This window comes from Notothenia rossii (assembly GCF_949606895.1).
Source record: "Notothenia rossii genome assembly, chromosome: 6".
Taxonomy (NCBI): domain Eukaryota; kingdom Metazoa; phylum Chordata; class Actinopteri; order Perciformes; family Nototheniidae; genus Notothenia; species Notothenia rossii.
Window position 1 is genome coordinate 31,974,405 of NC_136909.1, and position 24,157 is coordinate 31,998,561.

Genomic DNA, 24,157 nt, shown 5'->3' on the forward strand with positions numbered 1-24,157 from the left:
GGTTGCCGTGGCATGGTAACAGCATGGTAACATGACACTCGTAACTCGGCCTCCTCCTTTGCAGGGGGGTGTGTTCAGCTGCAGCGCATGCAAAGACAGGGTGGAGGAGAGCAAAATAGAGTGAAATGAGGCATGGCTAAAATGCATGATCTGTTTGGTATTTTGAAAAAGAAAACGTATAAATATACCTTTTTATATAGGTATGGCAATTGTAAGGATTAACAGTGTCGCCAAAAAAGCCATTTAAAGAGACCACCCTCAGCTTTGGAAACTAGCAAATAGGCACTTGTCATTATTTTCTGATCATGACTAAACAATTTAAACTGAAAATAACCAGCAGGTCTATCAATAACAAAGATATGTTTTAGTTGCTACACTATTTTTACAGCTGTCACAGCTAACAGGAGAGATTTAACAAGAGGGCATTTGCATATGACCCATCTGAGTCATTTTAGTATTCAGATTGTCATGCCTGTGTTTAACAAGGTTCTTTACCTTCTCTTTTTATACTTTAATTTAGTTTTTTGTTTATTTATATTGCTTGTAAACATACCTCTTTATTTTTTAAATGTTTTAGTATTTAAAAAAAGTTCTATAGCATGTCCTTTTTTGGCTCCTTTTTTACAGCTTATTTTCCGTACTGTGTTTGTTTATGTACAAATACACACCAATCGAAATGTCTTGAATTTGATTCTGATAATAATGTATTCTGGTCTTAAAGACATAAAACTTTCAAATCAAGCAGCGTGAATGATATTTCTCTGCAAGCATATTTTTAGGCATACCTCTATTTCTCTGTATGTTTTCAGGTCCAGGGGCTGGAGTGGATGGTGTCTTTGTACAACAACAATCTAAACGGCATCCTGGCTGATGAAATGGGCCTCGGCAAAACAATCCAAACCATTGGCCTTATCACCTACCTGATGGAGCACAAGAGGATCAATGGGCCCTTCCTCATCATCGTTCCTCTCTCGTCAGTACTCCGTCACAGCTCTCATATTGCAGTGTTATGAAACAGTACAACATTTTTTTACAATTTCTTTCAGAAAATATTAGAAATTGAAACAGCCAACCTAATTAGTCTAAATGACAAGATAGGGCTTCAATGAAGAGGAGGTGAATCAGGGTTCCTGCCCCTGATTGATGCACATACAGTATGTGCTCAAATTAGATTCAGACTACAGGTGCGCACACTCATCTGCCTACAGAGTCTGCAAACACAATCAGTCTCTAAAACCCCAGAGTTTCACCAGTGCTATATTTCAGTTAATGGGACATGTCCCTATATTTCAGTTAATAAAAAAACGAACCAACTCTCTTTGTAGACATGAGTGGGCTGCGGATACATCCCATCATATAAATGATAGGCGCTGAGGTAATCAAGTATTATTGGATTATAAAATGACCCTTAAACTTACCATTATTAGAGAGGAAGAGGATATTTGAAGATATTTATAAGAAATGCTTTAGTAGTCGTACAGCGGGCACATTTACAGTGTTACATCAAAGGGAGGGCTAAGATATGAAGACAAAAAGTAAGTAGACTATCATTATTGAACACAAGTAAATATAGAGGCAACTCATGTTAATAAAATAGATTCAAATAAGTACACATCCATAGTAAAAATAGTAAGTGAACATAAGCTAAAGTAGCAGCCAGTAAGAACATTACAAAAATGAATAAAAAGTGTACATTGCACATAACACTGATGTGTCTTTAACAGTAGTGTCAAGGTAGTGGAGTGGCAGTAACAACACAAATAAACTATAAAATATGACATATATCACATAAGTGTTATTGCATACCAGTGTGTTGTAAACATTTTATGCACATTTTCCACCTGGGAAGGTTTCTCAGACTTACCCTTCCTCCAAGTAGAAGAGAGTCCTTATTATTATTCTCTTGTAAATAATTGGACTGGTGTAGTCTAGTGAATTATTACATTATTTTTACATTTGTGTATCTTGTTGATCAGAATTCTTTTTTTTGGTGTTACTATAATGTCTGTTCTTAAGTTGGTACATTAATTCTTGGCTGCTTGACAGATGATTTGGTCCCGGTCCATTTCCGTAGGAATGACCTCGACAGACTCTTTTGGAATAGTTTCCACTTGTTTGAAATGTTTCCTTGTGGGGAACAATACATTTTACATGAGCCACCCAAAACTCCTGCAAGTTAAACATTTCTTTCTAAACACTTTGAATGCTGATTCACTTAAAAAGGCACAGCATGAACAGAAACTTCTTAGCTCAGCGACATTAAAGGGGCCCTGTTATGCGTTCAAATTTGTATTATGTGCCTCTACTGTTTAATGTTCCAAAAGCTCTTTATTTTTCTCATACTGCCTGTGCTGCAGCACCTCTTTTCACCCTCTGTCTGAAACCAGAGCCCAGTCTGCTCTGATTGGTTATCCAGCCGGCTCTGTTATGATTGGTTGACCGCGTCGTCCCGCTCCTTAGCCTATTACAGTATGTACAATGTGTTGGAGTACTAGCCAATAGAAGCGAAAGTGTAAGATCATTATGTCATTATGTCGCGGAAATAAACCATCAAGTCCAATCGAGGAGTTTCAAAGATAGAACTTAGAATGAATGGACACATCAATATATATGTTGATTCTTCCGGCAGCCAGTACCAATGTGCCTTATACTCAGGGCTGCACATAACTGGTGCGAAAAGAGAAGAGAGAGATATTTGTGAGTTGCATAAGAACTGGTAAGATAGCAGGGTTTCCCACACAGACTTTACTTGGACGGGCCGCCCAGGTATATTAACGGCCAAAGTATAATTCGCGAGCCATTTAGGTTTAATGGTTTTAATCCATCCGTGAGCACGATGGCATCCGCTATCGCGTGAAGGGTCTGCTTTATGCGCTCCGGCGAACAGTCCATGGCCCTTCCTACATCCAGGACATGGTTAAACTGTACACCCCAGCACGTGCACTCCGCTCTGCATCGGCCAAATGGCTCGCTACACCCGCACAGCGAGGGGGACCCAAGTTCCCATCAGCAAAAACACGTGGGTTTGCTATCCTGGCTCCAAAATGGTGGAATGAGCTCCCCATCGAAATCAGGACAGCAGAAAGCTGTCACATCTTCAGGCGCAGACTGTAAACTCATCTCTTTCGACTCCACTTCGAGCGATATAATTATTAACAAAGCACTTATATACTAATAAAGGACTGGCTTATCTAAAGCCAGTTGAGTAGCACTTGAAATGTTTTAGCTCTATGAGACCTGATGTACTATGATTCTGTTTTCTTCAAGTTTGTATCTTGTTGGTCGAATGTACTTATTGTAAGTCGCTTTGGATAAAAGCGTCAGCTAAACGCAATGTAATGCATATCCTTAGCCATTGATGAGTCTACAGCTGTATCGGATAATAACCAGGTTCTGTTGTATTTGCGATTTTTTTGTGCAACAATTTATTGTATGTTAAGAGTATCATACTTGGAACATTTGTATGGGAAGGGAATATACTGTGTTTTAATTTATTTGACGGACATAGTGTTTGGACCTTTGATGGGAGGACATTTTATTGAATACCGCTGCACTACAGCAAAGGGAAAACCCCAAAAGGCCCAATAGGGTACCTTTAAGACCCACAGTTTAAAGGGAAAAATGGGAGAAACCTCAGGGAGAGCAACAGAGGAGGGATCCCTCTCCCAGGACGGACAGACGTGCAATAGATGCCGTGTGTAAATCGAAGAGATAATACATTTTACAGCATAGGTAGTCCAAATGTTAGGAAATGCATGTGTCTGTAATAAGAAGAGGAATCTATGAATATGTCAACTACAATCTTTGGATTGGACAAGTTTGGAGGTTTTCTGCTTATTTGTGCTCACAAAACTTAAGCAAACCCTCTAGCTAAAACAAATTGCAAAACTAAGGACCCATTAAATTGTTCCAACCTATACACTTCATCACAAAGTTAGGTCAATGTTGTTCTTGCAGCTATCCTTTCATTTCACTATTCCCCACCTTCTTTTGTTTTAAATACAGATATTGGAATCCCTTCAAGCATTCATTTAAATGGGAAAATGTTTGATTCCCTCCTGCTGTTTTCCCACAATTAATCCATTTAAATGAATCAAATACAAACCAACTCAAACGGCTTGGATCAGCAGGGGACCACCTCTCCAAGGTGGACCAGGCTTATGCTTGTTTCAACCCCACTCCCCCCAAAAAACATCATGTAATTGGGTTAATGCTCCTGGGTTATGTTCAGCCTCTTTAAACATTTCCCCTCATTAGTACTTATTTTTTCATGATAATTTACTGCTAGGATTAGAACGAACACTTTTTTCTTTTTGCACACCACCCTTTTTTTAATCATTACTGAGGGGTTGCTGTTTGTAGTCAAACTGTGCACAGCAGAGGCTTGAGCTCAGCCTTTGTGTTAAATGTTCTTCTTTAATGTGCACAAGGAACTGATGTGGAGGAAAGCCTTAAACTCGCCCTCTTTCACTCGTAGTTGTGTGTTGGGAAATTGAAGTTAATGAGGAGAGAGATTGGTCTGCCTTGGGGGGCCGAATGTAAAACAAAGTCCACTCACATTGTGAGCAGCATCTATTTGACCCTTTTGAAATATTTTGCACTTCAAGGGATTTTCTTTTGTTTTAAAGATTATCCAGCAAATGATGTCTTAACCTTGATTACATTTGAATGATTCCCCTTTTTAATGTGTGATCACATTACACGTTCTGGCTCTTTAATGAAGACCACTTGCTTCAGTGTAAAATTGTGTGGTGATTTATCTTTTTCTTCCCCCAGGACTTTGTCTAACTGGGTGTATGAACTTGACAAGTGGTCCCCCTCTGTGGTTAAGGTTGCTTACAAGGTAAAAGTCAGTTTTTTATGTGACTTTCCCTTTTTCCCCCATTTGATTGCTTTTGTCTAAACTTTCTTTGTGTCTATCCCGTGGTAGGGGACCCCTGTGTTGCGCCGTGGGCTTGTGCCTCAACTTCGCAGTGGGAAGTTCAACGTCTTGCTGACCACTTATGAATACATCATCAAGGACAAGAACATACTGGCCAAGGTGAAGCAGATCAAAGCTTTTTTCATCTCTACAATTTCTCGCCTGCACTCTATCTGCCATTTTCTCCCTTCGTACTAATGCAAACCCACACTGTCCCACACCAATTACAGATATATCTTCTTTTATATACATTTATTAAAACGTTTTCTCTACAGCTTTTCTTATCTGTGGTTAAATGATTGACACTTCATCAGGAAAGTGCCAGAAATACTTTGAAAGTCACTTTACTGCCGAATTCAAGGACATGGTGATAACAGAGCAAGTACCTAAATCAAGAGTGAGTGTTGTTTGGGTCTAACACAGCAGAAGAAATCTGACCTTAGTGGCAAAACAGCCTCTACAAACATTTAACCGTCCTACATTGAATGTTAACCGTCCCAAAAGCGAAATGTTTATTTATAGGTATAAGGTATAGTATATGAAAAGCACTGTAACTAATGGTGGTGCTGTGTAGTTTCAGCAGGGAGATCAGCTGTTTTAGCCTCTCTAAACTTAGAAAATGTCCATAAATGAACTCTTCACACACATTTCTCTTAATAAACCTGTGAAACAAATTTTATTCAAACTAGGGAGGAACAAACCACCACCAACTTACCACTTAATTACCGAGTTGATAGAACAACAACAGGTTGCGTATTCAGCTGTGTGTGTGGTTTTATGGTCAGCAGACAATGACAGTGTGAAATAGGCAATAAAGTTGTTTTGTTTCTTGTTTATTTTGATCATACAGTGATAAATTAGCTAATTTAAAGCTAAGGCACAAATCTAAGGCTGATTGGCTGAGTATTATGCAAGATAAGCTGTTTACATAGACAAAGATGTTACACACAGTCACTTATACACACACTTATTTCAGCAGTCAATATTGGCAACTGAGTAGACCTTTTAATCACTTTATTTCAGGAGCATTTTCAGTTTTTGAATTCAGAAAGCTTTGTATTTGTACTACCGGTACATTTTATAAAACTGCCGTTAGTCTAATAAACTTTGGTGGTAAGTATCTGAAATAATTCATTCTAAGCATAACATTTGCTGTTTTTATTTGCTTAAATAACTTTTTTACTCTTAATTTCAAGCAACAGTACATCATCTTTTAATGTATATAGTACACTCTGTAGATTGGTATATCAGAGAATATTCTAATTTATTCTGTGTATTCTATAATGTGAGATACTCCTCTGAATATAGGTCTTAGAGCATGTGTATATATATATATATATATATATATATATATATATATATCTTTTTATTCTAAAATGTTAAATGTCTATCTTTATTTAAAAAAATTTTTTTTTCAATGTTTTAATTTTCTTTGTAATTCTTGTAGATTCAAAATGCTGTTGTGACAAAAGTCATTTTTCAATTTGAAATAAAAGTATTATTGTCTGTCTGTCTATCTAAAAACTTTTGGTTTAAACCTTTTTAATACCATATGAAATGAGATCGGGAAAGAGACACTTCTGATTTGTATGCAGCAGTGTTGCACCCTAAGGTAGTCGTTGCAGAAAATCAAACTTTGTGATCAATTAGTGTTTTAATTGAAAATATTTCACTGTTTCAAAGTGTAAAGATAAGGGTATTATAACTCCCCTCCCTCATACAGATTCGTTGGAAGTACATGATTGTGGACGAGGGTCACCGGATGAAGAACCACCACTGTAAGCTGACCCAGGTGTTGAACACTCACTATGTGGCCCCGCGCCGCCTCCTCCTCACCGGCACCCCCCTGCAGAACAAGTTGCCCGAGCTGTGGGCCCTGCTCAACTTCCTGCTGCCCACCATCTTCAAGAGCTGCAACACCTTCGAGCAGTGGTTCAACGCCCCATTCGCCATGACAGGAGAGAGGGTACGTACGACAAAATACTGCCTGCTTTCTTAACTCTGTTCCATTTGCTGTAAGATTAACATCTGAAGGTGGATGTGGCTGGCTTCCAGTAACTGCTAGAATCCACTTCAAGACACTGGTACTTGCGTACCATGCTGCGAATGGATCTGGCCCTTCCTACATCCAGGACATGGTTAAACCGTACACCCCAGCACGTGCACTCCGCTCTGCATCAGCCAAACAGCTCGCTGCACCCGCACTGCGAGGGGGACCCAAGTTCCCGTCAGCAAAAACACGTGGGTTTGCTATCCTGGCTCCAAAATGGTGGAATGAGCTCCCCATTGAAATCAGGACAGCAGAAAGCTTACACATCTTCCGACGCAAACTGAAAACTCATCTCTTTAGACTCCACTTCGAGCGATAAAATTACTAACAAAGCACTTATATACTAATAAAGGGCTGGCTTTCTAAATGCCAGTTGAGTAGCACTTGAAATGTTTGGCTCTATGAAACCTGATGTACTTATATGATTCTGTTTTCTTAAAGGTTGTATCTTCCTGGTCGAATGCACTTATTGTAAGTCGCTTTGGATAAAAGCGTCAGCTAAATGCAATGTAATGTAATGTAATGTGGGTCATATAGATTTTCTGCAAATGCACTAATTTCGTATGTCCGGGGTTTATTCCTAGTACAAGACTCACATATCACAAAGTTGAATTGTTGTTTTACTTTTATGTATGCTCTAGGGCTGTACCCGAATATTCGTTTGTTGGAGTACTATTCAGGTTTCAATTTCGTTATTCGGATGTTCGTTTTTTAAAAATGTATTGCAATCTCCAATATCAACGTAAGAGCTTGTTTCTCTTCGGGGGGTGCTAACACTTAACCATAAACGTTATCGTTTACTTTCTCCTTCTTTATATGTAGATATTACTTTTTCTCCATTAATCTCCTCACGTTGTTTCCATAGCAACAACAACTTCCTGTCAACAGCGATAACTCTCCTTCAAAAATAAAAGCATGTCCATACAAAATAGGAAGCCAAGCCAAATTACACTTAAGACATATACAACTGCAACGAAAGTAACACACACAATGCGATATCCTTTTCAATTTCAAAGAATTGAAATTGGGTTGTATACATTAACAAATAACTATAAAACAACAATAGTGTAGAATAACAAAAAGAATGCCGTGAATAAACCGAAATACACGTGTCGAAGCGGTTCGCTGCTGATTACTACGCACCCATCCCTCTAACCCTGCACCTTTCTTTCTAAATCATTATTTTATATTTCTACATTTATTTCATATTCATATAAAAGTGTCTGTATCTTTCCTCACAATTGCAACAACTGTGATATTGTAATCAATATGTGCATACATTTTAACCTTATGCAAACTGCATTTCGGTGTACTATGCCAATAAAGTACAGTAAGTGAATCTAATCTAATCAAATCTAAAAAAATATGTAATTTCCCATCAGGAAAGCAGCTTGCACAGGTTAAAAAATATGTTCTGCCTCCCCGGGAGTACTTAGCCTTAATGCCTATAAAACATGGGTTGTATAATACCTGTACTAAACATCAATGGGTACATCTTTTGAAAGCTTTTGTATTTAGTAAATCAAGACTTACCAGGTGATATAAGACATGACTTAATACATTGTGTGACATGGCAAAAAGAACAAGGAAAAAAAATGAAAAGAAAGGTGTTTTATGAGTATATATTGTGACTATGGAGCAGAACCAAAAAAGTGAGTGAGAAACAATTGTGTTCTTTGTATATCAGGTTGTCCTGGGGTTTTAATTTAGTGTTAATGTGATTCTGAATCCTGCTGCCCAGTTTTTAAAACACATCATGCTGTAATGTTCTGTCATTTTTCATTCTGTCTTCTCTAGGTCGACCTAAATGAGGAGGAGACCATCCTGATTATCCGACGTTTGCACAAGGTGCTCCGCCCCTTCCTGCTTCGCAGACTGAAGAAAGAGGTGGAGTCCCAGCTGCCAGAGAAGGTTAGATTACAGTTTAACGTAATTTGATCTAATAAAACATACGACCTACCAAATGGTTAAATCCATACCACTTGAGTGTCATTGATATTGATATTTTGAACGAAATACTGCTTCCGTATTTGTCCACTCGCGGCCCTGCTTTCTTAATACAAGAAGCAAATGATTCATGCTCAAACTGCTTCAGTCAACATAACATTCATTCATATTAAAAATAGTGGGTCTGCATTTGTCTGGCATTACATTAATGCACATTTACCCATCCAACGCTATTCGGCTGCCTTTGTTTTCCTGTAATTCCAGACAATTCATATAATTCTGAATAATGGTTAAAACAGTAAACCTTCTCACATACTTTGGGCTGCACTTCGGTGGTCTGTCAGCCCAGGGTGGTTATGGTGTATGACGCACGCACTTTGAGCCACAAGGACCATAAGGGACCCTACGTTACAATGTTTGCCCTAATTGCTTTCATATAGATAGTTTATTCCAGGTAAGATGTGCTGTTTTCCAGAAGCATCTTAAAGGGAAAATGTACCCCAAAAATTAATATTCTTCTCCTACCAGTAGCACTGCAAATCTAAAGTTGAAGAGTTGAAGGCACTCAGCTTGTGCTTCTGTCGCCAAAACTACGTTCTAGCGGAAATAGAAATGTATTTTTAGAAATCATGACCCAGTTACTTATCCTCAAATTATGTAATATTTAAGTTATATTATTGACGGACCTTGTTGGAAGCAGTTTCATGTAGGAACTTCTCAATTCCAAATGAATTTGTGTGATACTTTGTTAAACAAATCTGTAAGACCGCTGTTGGAGGCAGCCTGCAATCAAAGAATTGTATTGGCAAAGACTGCTCCACTGAGCGTATGACATTAAGAACTTCATTTGAATTTAAAGAACTGAACTTTGAGCAGCAGCAAAACCAATCAAAGTGTACTTTCTTTGAAGAGAATTATAAAGGGCAGAGAATTGGACAGACAAAAGTATCCAGCATTGCCTTTGGCATCACAGATAGCTGACGTTAAGAAGAACTACATCAATTACTGTTGGAAAATAGAACCAGTTTCTTAAAAAAGCCTTTAAATAATTTAATAATCTAACAATTTAAATAAAAGGAATTTGATCTTTAGAGGTCGTACCAGTTGTAAATGTATATAATGTGCCTTTTTTTCTTGTTTTCAATTACTTCCAAACATCTTTGCCACTGAGAAGGCACCACTGTTTCACTGAAGCATTCTTTATTATTGTCATTCAACACAGGTGGAGTATGTCGTCAAATGCGACATGTCTGCCATACAGAAGGTTTTGTACCGCCACATGCAGAGAGGCATCCTCCTCACTGATGGCTCAGAGAAAGACAAGAAGGTAAATATACACAGAACCCCCCCGGCTTCACAGCATGTCTGCGCTTTGTTTTAATACCAGTGTGTGACATGCTGTGTCAAACTGAGCAACATGGCTTAGAGATATTTACATCGTCCTGCTGTTTGGCTCCAGAGGATAAAGGGTATATTTCAGAATGTGAATTCCTTAATTCGTCCCGCAATGGGAACATTTACGTCATTGCAGCAGCAAAGGTGGAAAGAAAAATGGAAAAAGAGTATACTTGTATACTGCTCACATGAACAAATAACCAAAAACCAATAAGTACACCATGGTAAAAAACTGTATTACCTGCAAGATCTTTCTCTGAGGTTCTTCAGTAATATTAAAGATACGTTAAACTGCTTTAATGCAGAAATCAATCAATCAATCAATCAATCAATCAATCAATCAATCAATGTTTATTTATATAGCCCAATATCACAAATGTTACATTTGTCTCAGTGGACTTCACAATTTGTACAGAATATCAGTATAACAATACGACACCCTCTGTCCTTTGACCCTCACATCGTACAAGGAAAAACTTCCGGAGAAAACCCACAGTTTAAAGGGAAAAATGGGAGAAACCTCAGGGAGAGCAACAGAAGAGGGATCCCTCTCCCAGGACGGACAGACGTGCAATAGATGCCGTGTGTAAATTGAAAAGATAATACATTTGCAACATAGGTAGACCAAATGTTTGGAAATTCATGTGTCTATAATAAGAAGATGAATCCACGAGGATGTCCATCCAGGACTTATGATCCAGGACCACAATAGGCACAGCCACGACTCAAGATCCAGGGCTCGCGATCCATGACACAGGACCGCAGGATCATCCATGACTCCGGATCCCGGCGTATATAGACACCAAAAAGAAAGAAATTTGGGGAAGCTGGATTAATCGGAACATGAGAGTACACAGGTATAGACAGAGAGAAGGAAGAAGTAAGATGTCCCCCGACAAACTAAGCCTATATCAGCAAAACTAGGGGCTGAATCTAATCAGCCCTAACTATAAGCTTTATCAAAAAGGAAGTTCTTAAGCGCACTCTTAAAAAACGGATAGGGTGTCTGCCGCCCAAACACAAACTGGAAGCTGATTCCACAAAAGTGGAGCTTGATAAGAAAAGGCTCTGGCTGCCATTGTACTTTTAGAGACTCTAGGAACAACCAACAACCCTGCATTCTTGGAACGCAATGCCCTAGTAGGACAGTAGGGTATAATGAGTTCTTTAAGGTAAGATGGCGCCTGCCCATTAAGGGCTTTGTAGGCGAGAAGAAGAATTTTAAATGCTGTCCTGTGTTCTATAGGGAGCCAGTGTAAGGCAGCCAGAACAGGAGTAATGTGGTCCCTTTTCCTAACTCTGGTTAATACACGAGCTGCAGCATTTTGAATCAGCTGAAGCGACTTGACTGACTTCTTGCTACACCCTGATAATAAAGAGTTACAATAATCCAGCCTTGAAGCAACAAATGCATGGACTAGTTTCTCTGCATCGTTTTGAGGCAAGATATGCCTGATTTTTGCAATGTTACGTAGATGGAAGTAGGCGGTCCTTGAAATTGATTTTATGTTGGCGTTAAAGGATAAGGAAATGAGTCCTTAAATCAAGAAGTTACTGTAGTTAGCATTTCACCACTTTTGGCTCCCTTGTTTTGAAGTCAATTATTTTTGCTTGTTTTTGATTTAATGCATAGTTTAATGTCCATGTTTTTATTCCATAAAAGACATCAGTAGATACCCCACTCCTGAATGTCCGAAGCCTCTGTGTGTCCTCAAAAATGGCGGTTGCTACCAAGTGACTAAATGAGGCAACTAAACGTAATCCTTCTGACCATTACCTGTTTTAGAGGTGGTGACGTTAGCTAAAAACATCAATCATGTGATCACGGTGTTGGTTGTTTAAAGCCTATCGTTAGCTTTTTACTTCTAGGAATTGTATTTACTCTTTAGCATATCATAAACTTTTTTTTTTTGTTAATATTTGGAGAGTACCCTGCTGAACTAAACATCTACGTATATTAAACGTGTTTACCAGAGATTTTATGTGCAACAATACTCCAAGATCCAATGGAAGAATCCCATCTTTTTTTTCCCAGGCAGAAGAATCCATTTTTATCGAGGGAGCCCTTGTGACGCATTCTGCACCTCTCTATGAAACAACAACATGAAAGCTATGCGACAATGTGAAAGAAGTAGCAGAATCACTATCTCCCCTCGACTTTGAAGAGCTTTACAGTTTCATGTTATTTTTTAGCTGTCAACTCCCAACACATTTGGTGAACTCTTACCAATCTCATATTTCAGTTTTACCACTGCAGGCAGCTGTTAATCAGTCACAAACGCTGACAGACCAACTGTTATTTCCAGTTTAAACTCACATCAAGACAAATATCATTGTTTTGATCTGGCGTTTCATTTATTTTATTTGTTTCAATTGTCCCAAGGGCAAAGGAGGATCAAAGACCCTGATGAACACCATCATGCAGCTGAAGAAAATCTGCAACCATCCCTACATCTTCCAGCACATTGAGGTGAGTGTTAAAAGCCTGTGAATACTAACAGTGGAAAATATGACACTGGGTTCCGCTTGTGCATGTCTCTATCATTTACATATTCTAATTGTCAGCTTATTGTATATTCATTACCTTCAAAGATATGGGTTTTATTTTTCAAGGAATATTTGTCATATTAATCCAAATGGCTTCCGGTAAACATTTGTTTCTGGGATGTTGTCGTCACGAAAGTTTTTTTTCTTTTTCTGAAATCATTGTATTTTAGTTTGATATTTGCTGGGCTATACTTTAAGTTCTACATACGAAAACAATTGTAAATATACAGATTTAATTAGACTAAAATTCAGTCTGAATTTATAGAGTCCTGTCTCTTTCTTTTCAAACAGCTCAGATAATAGTTTGGAAGGTTATCTTTAGGTCAGCTACATTTAAATATGTGATATTGTTCCCCTTATTAGTTAATATTCTCTGTTGTAGGAGTCTTTTTCGGAGCACTTGGGCTTTCCAAATGGCGTCATCAGTGGGTAAGTTGTACAAAAAAACACCCTCCTTGAAAATCACATTGTAATATTTTCTGAGTTAAAGTCTTTGAACATAAACCTGGGAAGAGGTCAGCCATGTGTTGAAATCGAAGATTAATCACACTAGTCAGAGTGGAGGCTCACTGAGTATCATAGAGAGGCAGTTTGATGAGGCGCTGTGCGAGAGAGGAAGGGAATTAACCTGAGGCACAAAACACAGTAATAATATATTCAGGTAAACACGATAAAATGTTAACAGAGCAGGGAAAAGGTGTGTGGGAGAAATGAGGCACAGCCGGGACCATGGCATAATGCTAACATAACTGATTCCCGGCTGAGCACAGCCTCCAACAATTGGTTTGAAGTATTTTGCTAAAACTTTACTTTAACATACCATATGAAGCATTTATTGGCACAATAAAACATTTCACATTTTGAAAAACACTAAGTAAGTGTTTATTATCCTACAGTATTAGTTAAAAATATATATTTTCTCCCACTAAACTGAATTTAACTTTATTGTCTTATCTTTTTTTAAAACCAGCCTTTACTTCTGGGTGCCCATAAAAAGGATTGATACTTGGGGATTAATACGAAAGTAAAGTCTTATATTTGCTTAGAGAATAGTTTCTTATGAACCAACCAGTTATTAAATGTTTATATACTGCTAATAAATGCTAACAGGGGAGTACATATCGTTGTTGGTATCAGGTAAACGCTTGTCCATGTTTGTGATTGGTCGAATGCTCCAAATACCACCCCTTTCATGTGAACGTGCACCTAACTAGATAGGGCACGGCTGGCTTGAACGATCCACTTGATAACCCGTGTCGTAGTACTGTTTAGCGAGAGCGCGTGTGTTTTGGATTAGGCCAACCGGCTAACTCAAACATATCCAGGTTAGGTTGAACCAGCTTCGTAGTACAGGCCCCTGGACAACACTAGAGGGTACACAAAGAAAATCCAGAATAACAGGACAGGACAGGAAACCAGGAACTGTGACAGGCTGAACCACATCAGGGAAACGTTGATAACAAACTGACAGGGAACACTAGGGAAAATGGACATATACACACACAAGACTAATCACAAAGACAAGACACAGCTGGAGGAGGCAGTAAAACACCCAAGGGCAGCAGGTGATCTCCATCAGACAATCACACACAGGTGGAGAGAATCAGCACAAAGCAATTACAAAGGCAAAACAAGAAAGCCTAAAGCACAATTACATTTTAAACTATAACAAGAAACATTAAACACAAAAACCAAGATCAAAGCTAGCATGGAATAACACCAATGTCACAGAAACATATTAAAGAGGTTGCCAAACAAAAAGGAACTTCAGGGCATTATTGGCCAATTGATACAGCTGTCAAAATAGATGCCATACTTTATAACCAATACAGGCGTAATGATGACTAGTGCGACACGTTTTACCAGTCTATGGTTTTACCTCATTACCCCCATCCAGGCTGGAACTGTATCGAGCTTCAGGGAAGTTTGAGCTCCTCGATCGAATCCTGCCCAAACTGCTTGCCACCAACCACAGAGTGCTGCTGTTCTGCCAAATGACCACTCTCATGACCATCATGGAGGACTACTTCAGCTACCGCAACTTCCAGTATTTACGTCTCGACGGTAAGTTCTCACCTCTACTTATGTTTCTAAACTCTGTCATCATCAAATCTACAATGTATAAATATCGATAATAGGTATTAGAAATGTCCTGATATGTCTACCAATTAATCCATACATATCAGCCAAAACAGAAAGATTTAAAGGTGGGCGTTTTGCAAACTGTTTCAGGGGAGGCTCATTCAATCGAAGTGAACAAATATGATATAAGTTATGAAAAGAAGACCAAATAAAAAATGCTTGAAGGTGTGTCTTATTAGGTAGAAATTCCTATTTTGAGTAGTTTTGGGTAATTTTTCGGGTTTTCCCCCCACTTTCCTAGAATATTATCCAAAACAGAAGGTTTTAAAGGTCCCCTATTATACTATTTTTCAACAATGTATTATAGGTCTCAGATATATAAAAAACATGTCTCTGAAGTGTTTGCCTCAAAATACCAAACAGATCATCCATTGTCGCATCCCATAAACCCCTCTTTTTCAGCCCTGTTTCAAAAGTGCTGATTCTGTGTTTGTAGCTTTAAATGCAAACGAGCCGCCGCTGGCTATGCGCCTCTGTGAAGTGTTTGGTTTAAAATACCACAATGGTGCTCTAGGAGGAGATTCAGGTGATAAGGTGGGGGGGGTGGCGGGGGGGTTACCTTGGTTGGTTATTGGCTAATCGTTGCACAAGCCAAAAAAAACTTGTGACATCACAAAGTGGCCAAAATCGGATCAGCTAGGTTTCGGACAGGTTTTATGTTGATGGATCAGGACAAAAAGTGAGAGAAGCTTTTTTCCTGAAACTTGCGAAATCTCTTAACACAGAGGGGAAACCTGTTCATGTAAGAAAGACAGGAAAAAATACTTTGCATATATAGGTGACCTTTAAAGGTGGACGCTTCGCAAACAGTTTCAGGGGAGGCTCATTCAATCAAAGTGAAAAAAGATATGACATAAGTTATCAAAAGAAGACGAAATAGAAAGGCTTGAAGGTGTGTCTTATTAGGTAGAAGTTCCTATTTCGAGTAGTTTTAGGTAATTTTACTGTTTCTCCGCCCATTTTCCCAGAGTATAATAAGCTAACAAATGCTTCAGGACAAACGTCTTTTATGTATCAGTGTTGGAAGGCCTCCAGTCTCTGACTTTGGGAAGCCCTTGGCTTAAATAAAGCAATATCCAATTGTTCCTCTCCTGCATTCTATTGAGTATTGTCCCCCTCAGCCTTTTTTTGTCTGTTTCAAGTGTTCTTATGCCTTGTGTCTGTCACACCGATTTCATAAGAAGCTTTCTAGTCAAGTCAATTTGATTTACACAGCCCAGTCTCACACATTTGCCTCAAGGGGCTTTATATAGTACACCCTCTCCTTAGAGACCCTCATTTTGAGTAGGTAACCTCTTGCAAGTGGAAGACACATGAGAAAGAGCCGAGTCAGATACATATGTATTCAATATGGTAGGTAAACATAGTTATGGGCCTTGGAATTGGCAGATACCTTATACATAGGACTAGAATCATCTATGCCCTAAACACCATTTGGATGATCTTTATGAACTTTAGGATATATTTGCAAGAGATGAAATTCATAAAAAGCGAAGGATATGCTCCTCTGAAAACTGTTATATTATGAATCATGTCTGTCTATTATTGCTTACAATTTCAGTGGAAGTAAGGACGATGAGGGTTTATCATCTGGGTCGACAACACAAATGATCTTTACCATAATGCATCATCACACACCAGACAAATACTAGAGAATTAAAAAGCTCTTTCCAACTTCCAAAGACAAACATGATCATTATCTGAGATTAAGTCCGATCTTGTGTTAGTACTTTACTTCTTTGTTCCCTTTATGTCTTTAGTGTGTTAAAAAGATAAATTCCTCATTTGTAATTAAAATGTACGCGGACTAAAATAATAATACGCAATATTCTCATTAAGACTCTGATCACATTATGTTTGCTGAGAATAATACCGCACACACTTTGCATTTTAAACAAAAAGAAATCCTTTCAGCCACTAAGTCTGGAATCAGAGACCTGAGTTCCCTGAGGAGATTAATTTTTGAGCAGTTTTTGAAACATGACAAAATGTGCAATGTGATCTCTCTCCTCATTTCCTCTTGACTGCTGTGTGCGAGTGACGATTAAGGCATTTGCCTTCGCAGTTAAAAGAAGCACATGGCAAACAATAAGAAAGAGCTTGTCTCGTACTTGTATGGTCTTCAGTTTCAAGGGAGCAGGGACCTGTTCCAAAGAAATCTGTGATGAACATGCGGCCTCACACATCCATACTCACCGTTTAGAATGTTATGTGTGATTGGTGAATTCATTCTGGATTTTGAAAGAAAGTAAAAGTCACTCAGCAGAGACTGGCTAGGAATGAAACACAGACTGTTAGTGCCTTCAGGCTCACTAGGCTGATGTGATTAACTAGAAAACTGCATATTTTCTTTGCAGGCAGCCACACAATTGGTCCTTTTTATTCAAAAGTGATCTATTATGCTAATGTTCTGGTTTGTATTTTTCTTGTGTTTCTCTACTGGGACTTGTTTACATGCTTTAATGCTGAAAAAAAGCTATTTATTGTTCTTATACTGCCTGTGCTGCAGCACCTCTTTTCACCCTCTGTCTGAAACCAGAGCCCAGTGTGCTGTGATTGGTTAGCTTGTCCGCTCTGTTGTGATTGGTCAACTGCTTAGAAATGTCCCGGCCCTTAGCCTATCCAGACGATGTTTTGGAGGACTAGCCAATGGAAGCGCGAGGTTACGTAGTGATTTCACACGCAACAAATGAGTCCAATCGATGCAGGAACTCAGGTCTCTGATTCCAGACTTAGTGACTTCAACGATTTCCTTTTGTTTAAAAGTATGGGGTATTATGCTCAGCAAACATAACGTGATGAGAATCCTAATGAGAATATTGCCTGTAATAGGCTTGAACTTTGTGATTTTAGCCTTCACAGACCATTTACATGGACAAAAAAATTGAAGAAAAGGCACAAAAGATAAATTGAGAAGAGTGATATTTCCATATATTTCAGATTTTCAAGCCAGTCTTGGCGCTATATAAATACTCAGTGATGCAAACTACCAAAATAAGTCGTTTGTGTGATTCATGTAGATCTGCAATAAAAATATTTTTGGGATATGGGGGGGTCTGGAACCCGGATTAATCTGCGGCCGTGAGCTGTGATGTGCCATCATGACACGCATGGTGTTCTTTTTTTATATATTATAATGAAGTGCGAGCTGTGTGCTCGAGTCTTCCTGCCTGTCGGCTCTGCTCATGGATGTATAATAAGGCTCTGCTGCTCCGAGATGATGGTCTAGCTTCAGCAGCTACATTACCTACGGGTGCGTTCGTTAATATTAACTGTGCGTCCGGAGTCACTGTGGCACAGACTGGACCGCTGGTGAACAGCTGTTAGAACGGGCCGTTCAGGTGTTCAGAGCAGAGCTCCCTGTCGGAGCGGCAGAGCGTGATGTGAACTGAAAAGTTTTTCTGTGGCAATATTATTTAAGGAATCGTTGAGCTAGCGAGCTAGCGTACATTGTCACTATCTGCTAACGTTAGCTTTAGCCTTCTATTTCTAATAGTTTTTTTCATAGGCTATAAACAGAGGTGGTATAATTATATATATATTGTACTTGAGTAAAAGTAGAAGTACTCAGGTCTTGTACTAGAGTAAAAGTAGAAGTACTCAGATATTGTACTAGAATAAAAGTAGAAATACTCAGATCTTGTACTAGAGTAAAAGTAGAAGTACTCAGGTCTTGTACTTGAGTAAAAGTAGAAGCACTCAGGTCTCGTACTTAAGTAAAAGTAAAAGTACTCAGATCTTGTACTTGAGTAAAAGTAGAAGTACCAGAGTGTAGGAATACTCTGTTACAGTAAAAGTCCTGCATTCAAAATGTTCCTCAAGTAAAAGTAGAAAAGTATTATCATCAAAATATAGTGAAAGTAGCGACAGTAAAAGTAGTCATTGTGCAGATTGGTCCATTTCAGAATAATAGATATGATATGTTTTATAATGATTGATCATGAAAGTGTTCTCAAAGCTGGTAAAGGTGCAGCTAGTTTGAATGACTTTGTATACTGCAGGGTAGCTTGTGGATTTACTCCAGGTGGAACTAAAGTCTGCTTTAACACTTGATTATATTTCACATCATTCATCCACATCTGTAAAGTAACTAAAGGTATTAAATACATGTAGGGGAGTAAAAGTACACCATGTACCTCTGAACTGTAGTGGGGTAGAAGAACAAAGTAGCAAAACATTGAAATACTTAAATAAAGTACAAGTATCTCAAAATTGTGCCCAAGTATAGTACTTGTTGAGTTTATGAACTTAGTTACTTTACACCATGTGGCTATAAAGATAGAAAGACTAAGCCTTGCACAGAGGCATGAAAATACATTTTCAAAATGCTCAACAGTGCTGCCAAAATTATAAACTGACTGCTACACAATTAAAATAAATGCTTTTATATATTTCTATTAGATGTGACTCTTTGGCGTTTCTGTTATTATGAACACTGCTGCTTTAGTTGTTCTGACTGCTAAAATCCTCTGTTATTCCGTGGGGTGGGGGAGCCGGGGGCACGGATCCTTGTCACCTTTTTCATACCTGATGAGTTTGCTTCCCTGAATATTTTAAAAGTATCTAAACACTCAATCCACAGAAAAAAGTGCACAGCGCATATTTTGAAACTGTGCATTTTAACAATATGTCCAAACTTCTTGGTGTTACAGATATGTTGAATCAGACATAATGAGAAAATAATATATTTTGGACTTTAAGGTAGCGTTTCTCAAAGTGTGGGGCGCAGAGATGTGATAGGTGGGTCACGAAATATAAAAAATAATAATATATATATATATTTTTTTTCACACTGGTGGAATATCAAAACAATGGCCCGCCCGGGATGCAAAAAGCATCAATGAAAGCGACCCTCTACCACACAAAACAACACCTGTAAATAACCCAATTTGTGTTCTTTGAAATTGAAAAGGATATTGCATTGTGTTTGTTACTTTCGTAGCAGTTGTATGTCTTAAGTGTAATTTGGCATGCTTTTATTTTGAAGGCGAGTTTACGCTGTTGACAGTTGTTGTTGCTATGGAAACAAGACCATTACTCTCTCGTTCAGTTACTATAGCTGGCCCTCTGTGAATTCATAGCTGGACGTCCAATCAGCTCCTGTCATCACCTCGCAGAGACAAGCTTCTTTCATTTAACACTTCACATCAAACATAAACTGAATAGGCAGATTCAAAGGATTTATTTCTTTGGAAATGTTATTTTAAATACAATTTAATCAAGTTATTTTTGGTAAAACTAATGACAAATATTACTAAAAACATATTTAAAAAAAATATATAAAGCAAAATATAATTTGTTTTAATGTTTTTAAATATTATTTTGTAGAATATCTTAGGCCCTCAGAGACAGGCTCGCCACTGGTAAAAAATGTCTCATACACACATGTGAAACGCTCTCACAGACACACAACAGCGTTGGAGTCGGGAAGAAAAGCAATGTGGAGCAAGAGAGAGAGAGAGAGAGCAAGAAAGAGAGCACACCTTTATCTATTTAATAAAGTTATAAAAAATAAAGTAAGAAATCATTCCAATGTGTACTATAGGACAGTAAAAAGTTTAAAAGGGGAGGGATTAGTATGCATAAATAAAATGAAAGAATGCTAACTAGGTAACATAAGATAAGAATAAACAAGTTTAAATGATTTGTTGTGATCATATTCTAAAGATGTTTGGATTATTGAAAAGTATACAGCTCCTTTTGAGTGTTGAGAGCTGGATCCATAAATTCATGTTGTGCTCAAAGTAGGGCTGCTCGATTATGGCAAAAATCATAATCTCGATTATTTGGGTCAAAAATGTATATCACGATTATTAAAAACGATTAACCATTTACTTTGAAAACATCAATTTATTGAAGAAAATTATTTGAAAAGTATGTTTTTAACAGTTGATTACCCTGAACTTTAAGTATAATTCAACCTAAAAAAATAAAATTGTTTTATTTCGATTATGTTGTTTTCATAATTGTTGCAAGCCAAAATCGTAATTGCGATTAAAATATGATTAATTGAGCAGCCCTAGCTCAAAGTGCACCAGATTTATGCATTTAACTTCAACATTTAAAAAACATCTTCCTGGGGGTGCATGCCCCCAGGACCCTAGACTAGAGTATGTGACGTCCACCACCAAATAAAGCGGGTTAAAATAATTAAATTGCATACATTTTATTTGAGTAAACACTGAAAACGGGTCCCACAGACCCAAACAGCACACAGAGGTTAAAGGTAGCATATAATAATGTTAAAATGTGCTAAATATATACACTGCAAAAAAACAAAAAAGAGGAGTAAAAGTAGCTCACGACTTGTTTTATTTTTTGAAAGTAGCTCTCATCCTAAAAAAGGTTGGAGACCCCTGTTATAGAACGATACATTTGACAATTTTAAGCTTGGCCTACCATTTTATTGGAGCGATGAGGAACAGGTGGGGCTTGAAAAGGCCCACCTGTTCAAAGTGGGGAATGACAGAAAAAGTTTGAGAACCACTGCATTAAGGCATGTAAAGGTGTTATCGTATAACCTAAAGAAAGTTAGCATATTACTGTATGTTACTTTTAACATAAACATGTCTTGTCATTCTACTTGACATTAAATGTTTCAATTGATTTATTCAGTATGATTTTGGTCCAACCAAATAATGAATTACTGTATTAGAAGGAATCATTTGGTGATCAGAATTAACACTATCTACTCAGCACTTAGAAACCAACTTAGAAATAGACTTGTGGACTGTGAACATTCTAAGTTAGCATAATTTAATCAGACATCCAAACCATGAACCCTGTGTAATACATTGCCACATGCCCCTACAGACACATCTGAATCAGTTTAATTCCTCAGACATGAGCCAGGGTATCGGGTGAAATTTAGATTTTAAGTTTGCTTTGACACTTTTTTTCACACTTAAAAAACATATGGTTGGCATTTCAGGAAGCACCAAGGCTGACGACCGCGCAATGCTGCTGAAGAAATTCAATGAGCAAGGATCTCAGTACTTCATCTTCTTGCTCAGCACCAGAGCTGGGGGCCTCGGCCTCAACCTGCAGGCCGCCGACACCGTGGTCATCTTCGACAGCGACTGGAATCCACACCAGGTACGTCCCTCAGTTTAACACACTGTAAAAATAGTGTGTTATAATAATGTGCTCATGGTGTGAACTTTTGACTACAGGATGTACAGTATGTTCCTTTTTTTTACTTTTTTTACTTTTTTTTTTTACTTATTTTAGTTGCAAGCCATCTTACATTTTACTTTTTATTTTTTATTCAACATAACAAATATTACAAATCACGCATACAGACATACGAACATGAAGAGACAGAAACACAACAACAATAACAGCTGTGCGTAGCAGAGAACCAGGGGGGATACATTACAAATAGAGTTTTTAGTTGAAGTCTGATCTATACGGTTTTACAAACTCAATCCATCCCTTGCAACACCTTTCAAATGTGTCTGTCTTGAGTCTCAGAGTAAATGTTCACTTTTCCATAACAAAAATCTTGTGAATCACATTAAATCATTCAGCTAGAGTAGGTGGTACTTGGCTTAACAATATTTTCGTTATGGCTTTTTTTTACTGGCGGCTAGTATTATTTTAAAGATGTACACTTTAGAGAATGTAGTGGTTGTTCCAAAGCAGATTTAAAGGTGTACCTACTGGCCAGAGGTGGGAAGTAGTGGAGTACAAATACTTCGTTACTGTACTTAAGTACATTTTTCTGGTATCAGTACTTTACTCCACGACTAATTTTTCTGACGACTTTTTCCTTTTACTTCTTACATTTTAAACACAAACACCTGTACTTTCTACTTCTTCAATTTTAAACACAAATACCTGTATTTTCTACTTCTTACATTTTCAAAACAGGTTTGTTACTTTAGTTTTAATCTGTGTTTGGTGGCGTGATCATTATTATTTAGAGTCATTGCGTGCCTATTGATTTGAACACGATCCGTGTATCCATAATTTCCTGGTCTTCTCTAAAGAAGAGGGACAAATGAAAACGTTGTCATGTTGCCGTTGTTCAGCATGGAAACATTCGTTAGCTCACAATGACATTATCGTTCTATTAATATAAAGTGTGGTCAATTACTCTTTAAAACAGATGGTAGTTATGGGTACTTTTTACTTAAAGGTGGGGTAGGTAAGTTTGAGAAACCGGCTCGAGATACACTTTTTGTTATATTCCATGGAATGCTCTTAACATCCCGATAGCAATGAATATCTTAAGTGCTTTGACAAAAAATCCATAAACAAATTTCATCTGTGGAAGCTGTAGTACTGTAAAAAGCACGACCAATGATCTGAGCCGGCCCGGCTAAAATAACTGGATGGCCTACCTGCCTATCAGCCTTCCATCTGTGCACAAACTTATCTCGTGCCCTCATTGGTCATGTGCTCGTTCGTGTGTGTTGGAGGAGGGGCTCTGTAAGGAAGTAGCAGATTTCTTCCGGCTGTGTATTTTCAAATTCTAGCGCACTCGAGCTGGTTTCTCCAAAATTACCTACCCCACCTTTAAGTACACTTCGAAGCCCATACTTCTTTACTTTTACTTGAGTAAAGAAGTTTAGTCAGTACTTCTATTTTTACAATGGTATTTTTAAACACGAGTATATGTACTTCTACTTGAGTAAAGGATGTGTGTACTTTTGTCATCTCTGCTACTGACAGTGTTTTAGGTTGATGCGACTTAAATGAACTAATATTTCTCTTTAATCCGTGTTTCCAGGACCTGCAGGCTCAGGACCGGGCTCACCGCATCGGCCAGCAGAACGAGGTGCGCGTGCTTCGTCTCTGCACTGTCAACAGTGTGGAGGAGAAAATCCTGGCAGCTGCCAAATACAAACTCAATGTGGATCAGAAGGTCATCCAGGCGGGCATGTTCGACCAGAAGTCCTCAGGCAACGAGCGACAAGCTTTCCTCCAGGCCATTTTACTGACTGAGGAGCAGAATGAGGTCGGGTGTGAATTATTTTTTATTAAATGATGCATGCTGCTTTTGATTTAATTCCTGCAGACACAGCACTTTAGATACGATCAGGGAGGTAGCCACCCTTCACTTATAATATTCCATGGTTTTGAAATGCAATCTCAGCAGCTTAATTTGTATTTGATAAAAATCAGTAAGCAGTACGTGACCAGTTTGTTTT

General features: G+C 38.2%; 1 protein-coding gene across 2 annotated transcripts in view; it reads left to right on the forward strand.

Annotated features, from left to right (window-relative positions):
• The window catches only part of smarca2 (SWI/SNF related BAF chromatin remodeling complex subunit ATPase 2), a 97,394-nt gene that overhangs the window by 38,611 nt on the left and 34,626 nt on the right, over window positions 1–24,157 (forward strand). For both annotated transcript variants that reach the window (XM_079690577.1, XM_079690576.1), the window contains exons 16-26: window positions 810–973; window positions 4,777–4,843; window positions 4,931–5,041; window positions 6,645–6,887; window positions 8,769–8,882; window positions 10,141–10,245; window positions 12,697–12,783; window positions 13,243–13,289; window positions 14,758–14,924; window positions 21,934–22,097; window positions 23,737–23,964. In XM_079690577.1, the coding sequence (XP_079546703.1) occupies window positions 810–973; window positions 4,777–4,843; window positions 4,931–5,041; window positions 6,645–6,887; window positions 8,769–8,882; window positions 10,141–10,245; window positions 12,697–12,783; window positions 13,243–13,289; window positions 14,758–14,924; window positions 21,934–22,097; window positions 23,737–23,964 (1,497 nt within the window). The remainder of the gene's footprint in view (window positions 1–809; window positions 974–4,776; window positions 4,844–4,930; window positions 5,042–6,644; window positions 6,888–8,768; window positions 8,883–10,140; window positions 10,246–12,696; window positions 12,784–13,242; window positions 13,290–14,757; window positions 14,925–21,933; window positions 22,098–23,736; window positions 23,965–24,157) is intronic.